This window comes from Amaranthus tricolor, chromosome 3 (genome assembly GCF_026212465.1).
Source record: "Amaranthus tricolor cultivar Red isolate AtriRed21 chromosome 3, ASM2621246v1, whole genome shotgun sequence".
In the NCBI taxonomy this organism is placed as follows: domain Eukaryota; kingdom Viridiplantae; phylum Streptophyta; class Magnoliopsida; order Caryophyllales; family Amaranthaceae; genus Amaranthus; species Amaranthus tricolor.
This window is the reverse complement of record NC_080049.1, coordinates 9,980,008-9,990,176: the sequence shown is the minus strand read 5'-3', so window position 1 is coordinate 9,990,176 and position 10,169 is coordinate 9,980,008. Positions and strand designations below refer to the sequence as shown.

The following is a 10,169-nucleotide window of genomic DNA, read 5'->3' as shown; positions in this document are numbered from 1 at the left end:
TATTTTGTTTATTCTACGGGAGAGAATATGTATCAGAATCTTTTAAAAATGTCATGATGGTTCGATATGAAAAGGAATATACCTAAATTCGTGTCTAAATGTCTCACTTGTTAGAATGTGAAAAGTGAATATCATAGACTAGTTGGATTACTACAACCATGGGAGATCCCAATATGGAACTCAATCGATATCCATATGGACTTTTTCTTGGGTTCATCTCAAACCAAGTTTGGAAATGATACCTTAAGGATCATATGATCCGACTCGAGAACAACCTATACAAATGTTAATAAAAAATGTTTAATCAAATCTGACTTGTATTTGAGTAGTTATAGACTCAAATCCAATTTAAACTCGACAATATAATCCAACTCAAGCTAACGTGAAATCAAGTCGACCCACCTTTGATCCATATAGTCCAACAAGCAGTGTCATTCCTAACAATTTTTGGACTCTAGGCGAAAAATAAATCCAAAAATAAAAAAGGCCCTTATATAAGTAAAATTTCGACTTTTTTTCTCTAACTAAGTAGTTCAGTAATCATACGCTTAACTGAGAAACTAAATGTTGTAAGTTCGATCCATATTAAAAGCTACTTATAGAAATACTAATTTTAAATTATATAAGGATTAACTCAAATTGAAATCCTTTATAAATTAAACTTTGAGTGGTTACACTTTAAACTACCCTCACAAGCGGTCCTAAGTCCTAGTCTCCAACTTATCGAGCTCTAGTACGTGTATTTGTGTGTAAAAAATTTTGACAATTTTGTTGGGGAGGGAGTAGTAGACTAGTAGTGGAGTGATAAGAGGACCAACCACAACAAGGGTCTAAGGGTAGTGAATTTGTGAAATGGAGTCTCGTGAAGCAGCAGGTGAAGGTAAAGGCGTAAAGGTGTGAATGAGAGAGAGAGAGAGAGAGAGAGAGAGAGAGAGAGAGAGAGAGAGAGCCAAATAAATGCTCTCCTTCTTCTCCTTCTCTTTCCCGGTTTCCCTTCTCCTTCTGTCAATCTTTCTTTCTCTTTCTACTCTGCTCCACATAACTCAAGAACCCACCCCTCAAATCCAAATCTAAATCCCATTTTTTACTTGCTTAGTTTAATAACCCTCACATTCTTTGCTTTCTCCTTTTCCTTCACGAGATCCCCATCTTTTTCTTCCCTCTTTACCTTCCATTCTTGTTCATGTCTTCGTCTTATACTTTTATCTCTTTCTTCCATTGCTTCTCTCTTTTCTCTTCACTTACATTGTTTTAGGTTATACCCATTTTTTTGTTATTTCCTTTCATTTTTCTCACTTAAAACACAAAAAATGGCGAATACTGGAAAACCCATTTCGGAGTTAGGTATAGAAACCCTTTCAGATCGACTCAAAGATTCTTCTATTAATAACAAACCCGATTTCCGGGAACTAGATCTGGGTTCACCCGTTTCTCCTTTAAGAACCCGTACCAGTGTACCCAATCCGACTTCACTTACTACTACCACTACTACTAGCAGTTCTTCTGGCTCTTCCGGTTCATTTCCCGGTCGGAATGTCGTTAATCCGGTTCCCAAAAGTCATTCCGGTGAGCTTATCGGTTCAACCGAGACTACCCCACGTATTCGTCCGGGTCATAAACGGTCAGATTCGTGCGGGTCAACTGGGTCACTCCCGCTTATTTACTCTGGTGGTGGTGGATCCTCGGTGAATTCACCTCCTTTGAATGCGCTTCCCACTGGAAATATCTGTCCATCGGGTCGGACCTTAAAACCGGGTATGGTAGCTGCCCGTCCAGTAACCCGTACTGATGTATTAGGATCAGGAACAGGGAATTACGGTCATGGGAGTATAATGCGGTCAGGAAATATAGCCCCACGGTCAGGGGAAATGCTAGTCGGACCTTCACATGGTTGTGGAGATCCGATTAAGAAAGCAATGGCAAGTTCGGATCCGGAAGAGATAAAGCGAATTGGGAATGAGCAGTACAAAAAAGGTCATTTTTCTGAGGCATTAAGTTTGTATGACCGTGCTGTTGAGCTTTCTCCGTGCAATGCTGCTTACCGTAGTAACCGGGCTGCTGCATTGACGGGTTTGGGTAAGATCGCCGAGGCGGTTCGAGATTGTGAGGATGCTGTTAAGTTAGATCCTTTCTACGGAAGGGCTCATATGAGATTAGGGTCTTTGCTAATTAGGTGAGTAATTTTAATTTAATAAAATTTAATTTTTTCAATATTAGAAGATTGGGTAATTTTGATTTTTTAATGGGTTTTCTTGTACATAGTTGAATTGTTACTTGTTGTATTGTTGATCTTAAACTTGGTTTATGTGGTATTGCTTGTTTTATGAATTACTTAAGAAATTAAAGAAAGGAACTAGCTTTTGTTGGTATCTTTTGAATTTTCTAGGTTATTCTTTGTTTCTTGTTTTATTATTGATTTGGTTTATGTGGTTGATAATGTTGACAAAGTCCTGCTCATGATTTCATTTTCAGCATAATGGAGAACTTTTTGGTTGGTTTTGTGATTGATTGAGTGTATATATGTAATTGCTTTGGCCCTTGCTGAGTTGCCATATGCTCAATAATGTCTTGATTTTACCAAATATTAGAAATATTAGCGCCTCCGGTTGGCTAATCATTTAAGATAATCCCAATTGCTTGACCAACATATGGACGGTGATTTTGTTGAACCGTCTTTTCCATTGATCTTGAGTTGTCATTGTCTCATGTAATTCTTGTTGTCTCGATGGCAAATGGGGATTTACATGTCTTTCAAACTTGGTTGGGTAGCTTGTCACTTGATGATGTGCTTCAGACTAATCTTGCCACAATTAGTTCTATCTTCTAAATAAGTTTTATTAATTACTAGTTTATGGGTGTCCTTGCACATGTCTTGCTTATTTTTGTACAATAATATATGTGAGGATTATCTTGCTTTAAGAAACAAACTTGGTACCTAATAGTGGCTTTTGATGACTGTTGTTGGCTTTATCATGAAACCCAATTGCTAATTACCTTAGTGTTGTGTTTGGGAGCCATGATTTCATTTGAAAGTCTAAAATTGGCATAAATTTAGTACTTGACAAATTAAAAAAGATATAAAATTTTGGATTTGGGTTAATTGTGATCAATATGTGACATTTTTTCACGCTGTTTATCTCCCTTTTTGATTTTCTCCACTGTTAAACATTGATTTTACTTCTTTGCATATTCGCTGTTGTAATTTGGTAACTACCGAACTGTGATAGTTATATATTGTGTCCATGGCTGGGTTCAGGTTAGGACAGGTGGAGGCTGCTAGAAGGCACTTATTCCATGCTGGGCAGCAGCCTGAGCCAACAGAACTTCTCAAGTTACAAACAGTGGAGAAGCATCTAAGTAGATGTACTGATGCTCGGAGAATTGGAGATTGGAAAAGCACATTGCGGGAAGGAGATGCAGCAATTGCCGCTGGAGCAGATTATTCCCCTCAGGTGGCCTTTTTTTCCTCCTGTCAGTAGTGTTGCTGCAAATATGAGATCCTTTTTTTTTTTTTTTTTGCAGAAATAGATGGTCTGCAATATGTTGGTCAATCTAAGTGATTCAATGAATGTCCAGATTTTCTCTTGTAGGGTTGAATCCCTTTTGAAGATGCAGCAACTTGATGACATAGATAATGTCCTATCACACATACCAAAAGTTGAACCATCTCCAAACTGCTGTTCACAGAGTAAGTTTTTTGGGATGCTTTCTGAGGCTTACCTCTTTTATGTTCGGGCCCAGATCGAGATGGCATTTGGAAGGTGAGTAGAGGAAGTCTGAATATATACGGAGCGAGAAAATTTAGAAGCTTTATTGGGAAAGTGAGATCAGATGATGGATATCTTGCAGGTTTGAGAATGCAGTTTCGTGTGCTGAGAAAGCCGGGAAGATCGATCCTAGGAGTGTTGAAGTCGTTAAATTGCTCAACAATGTAAGGCTAGTGGCAAGAGCTCGTGCACGTGGAAATGACCTCTTTAAGTCAGAAAGATTTACAGAAGCATGTTCAGCTTATGGAGAAGGCTTAAAGCTTGACCCATTCAGCTCGGTTCTTTACTGTAACAGAGCAGCCTGCTGGTTTAAACTTGGGAATTGGGAGAAGTCTATTGAAGATTGTAATGTTGCTCTTCGTATTCACTCTAATTATACCAAGGCACTTCTTCGAAGGGCTGCCTCAAACAGCAAGGTATAATGCTTGTAATATTTACTCAGTGTTCTAGTTTCTTTTTTCTTTCAGCACAAGAAATTAGTGAAGGATTCTCTTTGATTGGTGTTAATTTTAGCTTGAACAATGGGCTGAGGCGGTTAGAGATTATGAAATTCTAAGGAAAGAACTTCCACATGACAATGAAGTTGCCGAGTCTTTATTCCATGCTCAAGTTGCTTTAATGAAAGCACGTGGTGAAGATGTATACAACATGAAGTTTGGTGGTGATGTAGAGAAAATTATCTGCCTGGATCAATTTAGAGCTACGATATCTTCACCAGGTGTGTCTTCGTTTTCAATTCATATCTACATGTGTTTTGTGAAACTGTGCAACTTTGTTTGATCGGAGGTTGAACTTTGTGGGCTGTAGGTGTCACAGTGGTTCATTTTGAAATTCCCTCAAACCCACAATGCAAGCGCGTTTCTTCTTCCTTGGATATGCTGTGTGGTCGATACCCTTCAATCAATTTCCTCAAGGTTACTTATCTTTCACATTTGCCTTTGGTGGTCTTGGAATAAAGCTTTCTCTTCTTTTTATCCTTTTTTTAAAGAAACTCGTAGAAACTAGGGATGAAATGGAGCAATTTTGTCAAGGCTCTAATGCTTTGTTTCTTTATTTTGTTGATGTTTAAAGGTGAATGTTGAGGAGAACACCGAGGTTGCAAATGCTGAGAATGTGAGGATTGTACCGACATTCAAGATTTACAAGAATGGTAGTCGGGTGAAGGAGATTGTAAACCCAACAAGTGATGTGTTGGAAGCTTCGGTGAGACACTATAGTTTTTGATACGTGAGTCTACTATTATCTTTAGTTGCCCTCATTTTTTCCTGAAGTTTTCTTGTTACAAACCTGCAAACCCAATCCAATGCACCTAATTACCCACTGAATGGTGGTACTCTTACTTACAACTTCAATCTTTTTTCCCATCCAACATCAGAGGATTACTGTTTGTTCACCCGTGACATAAAAAACTTGAGCCGCACAATAATCCCATTTTAGGAGCCAAGGGTTTAGACCAGAGGAAACCAGGGGGAGATAACTTAGATCCTCATCCCCGTCTTTTGCATTTTATCAAAATTTATTAATTCATTATCCACCCTTTTTCTCTTCATATAATTTCAATGAGAACTACTTTTTATTTTTCATTTTCACTTGGCCAGCATAATTGTTGTAAAACTCCCACCCTTGCCGATAATCTGTTGATTTGCATAAAGGAATAGCGAAGCAGGATGTGTGTATACTTTGGTTAGGTTTGATGGAGAAAAGAAGAGACGGAGTAGAGGTGGTTGGCTGGCTGCTGATAGGAAAGAGGGATTTGTACATGTATATATGTTCATGATATATACAAAAATACACCGATTACAATTGGAGGTCGAGGTCGAGGTTGAGGCTGTGGTGGAGTTCAGATATGTCTGGTGGGTAAGTGAAAAGGAGGAAGGATGAATATGTTAAATTGAATGTTTTATTTTTTTTTTCTTTTTAGATAATTTGTTGTTACTTTTGTTCAACTTCCATTATTTCATCAATAAAAAAACTCCCTATCAATTTCCCCCTTGAAAACACCCTGATTGATTGATGATGCTGTTGATGATGATGATTTTATTGATTTATAATTCTGTAGTAGTGTAAGTTCTGTGCCCTCATTGAATCTTGATGTTTGACTAACAGTACCATAATATTATTAGTATTATCTTATACTAGACTGGTGTACCAAGTAGTTGTACAGAAAGATGATTTTTTTGATGGGGTTTCAGAATTTGTCTTTTGGTGGGTAGTTTCATTGAGAGTAATAATGAGTACTAGAATGTGTTAATTGAAGACTGTATAGTGTATACGGTATAGTAGAAGTACTTGTTTGTATTTCTACGATTAAAATTATTAAGCAAATTGATGGGTGGTTGAGCTCATTCATTGCTAGAGTACTATCTTATGTTACCATACACATTAGACGGTGCTCCGTCTGGTTCGGTCCCCATTTCCATCTCCTTCCTCATTCTCATTGAGGGCATGTTTAGATTTTTCTTATTATGGAGGTAATACATTTGAAGAAGATAAAATGAGCATGAAATAAAAATAATGAAGGAAAAAAAAGATGATTTTTCTTATTATGGAGGTAATACATTCTCTTATTCTCCCCTAGGATAAATATTTACTTTACAAAATTGAAAGCTTTTTTCATTTTGCATTACTTTGCAACTATTCTTCCAGCTCTACAATTAAATTTCACTAATTTCTCATTTATCAACTTTATTTTTTTACTTTGACTTTTTTTACCCATTAAATATTTACACCAAATTTAAGCATGTTTCAGAGTTAAAACTTTTCCCTTATTTGCTGTAAATAGTATTTTTGACCCAGTCTTGTAGTCGTCTATTTTAAAGGTTAGGGTATAGATATTGTCAATGCACTTTATGTTGGTGCTGGAGATCTGATCCTCCGATTTGTCTAGTCAGTACTATACCTGTTGGAACGGGGGATTGGCGTCTGGCCCGTTAGAAGTCTAGATCTGGGCTGGGTTGGGTTCTCAACAAGTTATTTATTTGCATAAATTGGTAAACTCAAAATGCACCCGTTGCACAAGCCTATGTGATATCATCAATAAGTGCCTTGACTTTGCAAAGGGCAAATGTAGTTAGTTCTGACTTTTGAGGTACCCCTGTGTTCCCATTGATTTTCGCTTTGTTTTTGTTGTATCATAGTGAAAAGTGAAAATGGGTTGAAAAAATGAGACATTTAGTGTATGATAAAATTGAGTGGTTAAGAGGACTAGAAAATAAGTTTGTAGATGAGATTAAAAAAAAAAAATTATTAAAAAAAACAAAAAAGTAATGCAAATTGAACATTAAATTGGAATATTGTGCTAATCATGGGGACAAAGGGCAATTTTACTTGCTATAATTGATGTTGGCTTAAATTCCTTTTATGAGTAAGATTTTTTTTTTTTTTTTTTTTTTTTTTTTTTTTTTTTTTTGGATTATAGGATAGGTTGAGGAAAGAAGAAAGTTAGGATGATATGTTGTCTCATGATCTTGTCCGGAAAATATGATACTTGTTCTAACTGAGATAAAATCTAATTCTCTAATGCGTAAGGTTTTGTTTATTAATTCCTAAGCACTTGGTATCTTATGTTTTTTCTTTTTAACAAAACAAAAATGTTTTAGGTGTTTTGTTTTGGTATTTTTTTTCATTATCTTGTATGCTTAGGTTTTAGTTGTACGTGATTCCAAATTGGAATTCCAAATGGAAGGAAGCATGTGCGCATTATTAATCTACTTTCCCCTGATATTATTTATTGTTATTATTTAATCTTTTGGACAATTATAAGTCATGGTCATGTGAATTATGAAATACTCTTCCTACTCCTACTATTCAAATATCTCATTTTTCATACTCTTTGTCACTTTTTATTATAAATAGAGGTTGGAAGTGGGTCCCTTCTAATTAGCCCACCATTATGTTTTGACATTATTTGGATTAATCCCATTTTACTCTCTTTTCTATTCCCACTCATATACGCGGGATATCATTCTTCCAAACTAACATTTTTATTGGTGGATGATTATCTAAAAAATTATACTCCTTCAGTTTCATATTATTGTTCCTGTATAGAATATTTTTTTCAAAGAGAAATTTGATTGAGATGTTTAAAATACATATAGATGATAAAATATATTCATGTGAGATCTTTTTAAATTCGTTCTAATGTATATTTTTATACTATATATTTTTTATAATTTTTATGATGCGTATTTAGAGATATTAAGGCTTAAAATTTACTTTGAAACATGTGCAAAAAGTAAACGGAAAGAAAAAAAAATGGGGGAGTACTATTTCTTGTAACTTGTTTAATTTAGTAGCTATACTTGCATAATACTGTTTTCGGCCCTTTAATTTTGTACCAATTATAAAACTAGTGAAATTTAGTGGAAAAACATAATTAATTTGAAGTATAAGATAGAGAATAAAAATAAAATAAGTGGTTAAGATGAAGAGAAAATATATATTTGTAGTTGCGTTTAAAAGAAGAGTGGATTATTTGTTGTCAAATAAGGAAACGGTTCAGAATCAGTGGAAAGAAGTAAAATTAAAAATGGTGCAAAATGAGAGAGACAAATAAAGTAATATAAATAATTATTTTTTAATTGAAAGTATATATTCAAGTGAGATTTTATTTTAGTCATCCTAACGCTAGTACATATGTTTTCATTTAAAAATATTTTAAAATTTTTAGCATTGTGATGTTAAAAATATTAGGGGTTAAATAGTAGCCTAAAACCAGAAGTCTAAATAGAATAGAGGAAGTAGTAAAGAGATGGAAAACTTTAAACTTCATAGGAGTATAATTTTAACAAATTGAAAATTGAGATGAAGTAGCAGAGTGAATAAATTATAAACTAATATATTAATATTTATGCTTATTATAAAAAAGTTACATCTAGCCAGTGGCGGATCTACGTACGGCCCCCCGACACGTGCTCCACGTGATTTTTTTTTTTAAAAAGAAAAAATTTCAAAAACAAGGGCTTGTATTACTCATTTACTCAATTACTCCCTCTCTGGCTCTCAGCTCTCTCTCACTCTAAACCTAAAAACTCTACATAAACTCTTTCTCCACTACTGCTGCCGTACTCCCGCACCACGCCACCGCCGGCTGCTACTCCATCACAGACACCTTCCGCCGCTGCTGCCTGGTGCTTTAACGTTGTCGGTGCTGCTGTGGGCAGTGGGTTGCTCGAAGCCTCGATTCGAGCACAGTCGAACTCGAAGAGTCGAAGGTTTTCAAACCCTAATCCCTGAAAATCGAAATTTTTGATTTTATTTAAGGTATTTTCACTCTTTATCCTAAATCCTAATATTAATCTTGTTTTAATCTCTAATCTTAGTGTTCATCTTAAATTCTTAATCTTGTTGACTTGTTGTTTTAATATTTATTTTTAAATCTTGATTTTTGAATTTTGTTAGAATGTTGTTTCTTGATTTTTCTTGTTTATGTTGTTTGAGTGATTGAAAATTTGTTAATGTTAATTTGTTAATGTGTTTGTAATTTGAATTTTGAAAAGTTGAAATGTTGTTCTTAATTTTTTTGTATATCCTCTTTGAATAAGAAATATTGATTATTTGTTAATGTGTTCTATGTTGACTATGTATATTAATCTTCTTTCTAGAATTCAAAAATCAAAATAATGAAGACAAAACAAGAGAATATTGCTTCTATTTTTGCAAAGCTATTGAAGCTTGTATTGCTTCTTCCAGTGACGACAGCAAGTGTCGAAAGATCATTTTCCCGGATGAATCATATAAAAAGTAAAGTGCGAAACAACATGGGAGAACAATTGTTGAATGATTGCATGATTACCTTTTTAGAGAAGGATTTGTTTCTCAATGTTAGTAATGATGCTATAGTACATCGATTCCAAAATATGAAAACTAGGCGAGAACAATTGTAGTTTGTTCGTTACTTTATTTTTCATTTTGTTGGTCTACGTTTTAATTTTAAATTTGAACATTTGTAGTTTGTTCGTTACCTTTTTATATTAATTTGCTGAAACAAAAAATATTTTAGTTGTTAATTATACAAACGAAACTCTGTCGAAATTTCGTCTATTCGTCTATTCGTTGATTACTTATATATTGTTATATATTAAAAAGGTTTCTATTAACTATATTGGATCAATGGTAGAAAAGTAGAATTACTTTATACATTTTGATTGTTTCATCACCGGGAAGGAAATAAGGAATCTAACCTAATATGCATAGAATACCAAAACATCATCGTTAGTGGAGATATTGAAGATAATTTAATAAGGAAATTTAATTTTAAAAATTTCATCTTCAAATGATTAGTTTTTAAAATATTTCACTTTTTTTTTATCTTATGAAAATCTAAAATTTATAATCCCTTCGTTTTTTAATGAAGTTTTTATAAGTATATTCACGAGTATTAAGAAAAATATAATCTTTTAG

The 10,169-nt window shown here is 34.4% G+C and overlaps 2 protein-coding genes across 2 annotated transcripts; both read left to right on the top strand.

Annotated features, from left to right (window-relative positions):
- The first annotated feature begins 840 nt into the window (after positions 1 to 840).
- LOC130809506 (TPR repeat-containing thioredoxin TTL1-like) lies at positions 841 to 6,395 on the top strand. Its single transcript, XM_057675306.1, has 7 exons — positions 841 to 2,173; positions 3,257 to 3,452; positions 3,577 to 3,761; positions 3,850 to 4,183; positions 4,281 to 4,485; positions 4,575 to 4,681; positions 4,839 to 6,395. Exons 1-7 carry the CDS (start codon positions 1,311 to 1,313, stop codon positions 4,989 to 4,991), a joined length of 2,043 nt encoding a protein of 680 aa, XP_057531289.1. The 5' UTR covers positions 841 to 1,310; the 3' UTR covers positions 4,992 to 6,395.
- On the top strand, positions 6,313 to 9,652 carry LOC130808328 (uncharacterized). The gene is made up of 3 exons (XM_057673806.1): positions 6,313 to 6,318; positions 8,930 to 8,980; positions 9,371 to 9,652. Exons 1-3 carry the CDS (start codon positions 6,313 to 6,315, stop codon positions 9,650 to 9,652), a joined length of 339 nt encoding a protein of 112 aa, XP_057529789.1.
- The last annotated feature ends 517 nt before the right edge of the window (positions 9,653 to 10,169 follow it).

Excerpts from the sequence above, each read along its gene's own strand:
- LOC130809506 (XM_057675306.1), top strand. The coding sequence starts at position 1,311 with ATGGCGAATACTGGAAAACCCATTTCGGAGTTAGGTATAGAAACCCTT. Across the intron at positions 3,453-3,576 it reads GAGCAGATTATTCCCCTCAG|ATTTTCTCTTGTAGGGTTGA; the intron begins GTGGCCTTTTTT and ends ATGAATGTCCAG. Across the intron at positions 4,184-4,280 it reads GGGCTGCCTCAAACAGCAAG|CTTGAACAATGGGCTGAGGC; the intron begins GTATAATGCTTG and ends TGTTAATTTTAG.
- LOC130808328 (XM_057673806.1), top strand. Across the intron at positions 8,981-9,370 it reads TCGAACTCGAAGAGTCGAAG|AATTCAAAAATCAAAATAAT; the intron begins GTTTTCAAACCC and ends TCTTCTTTCTAG.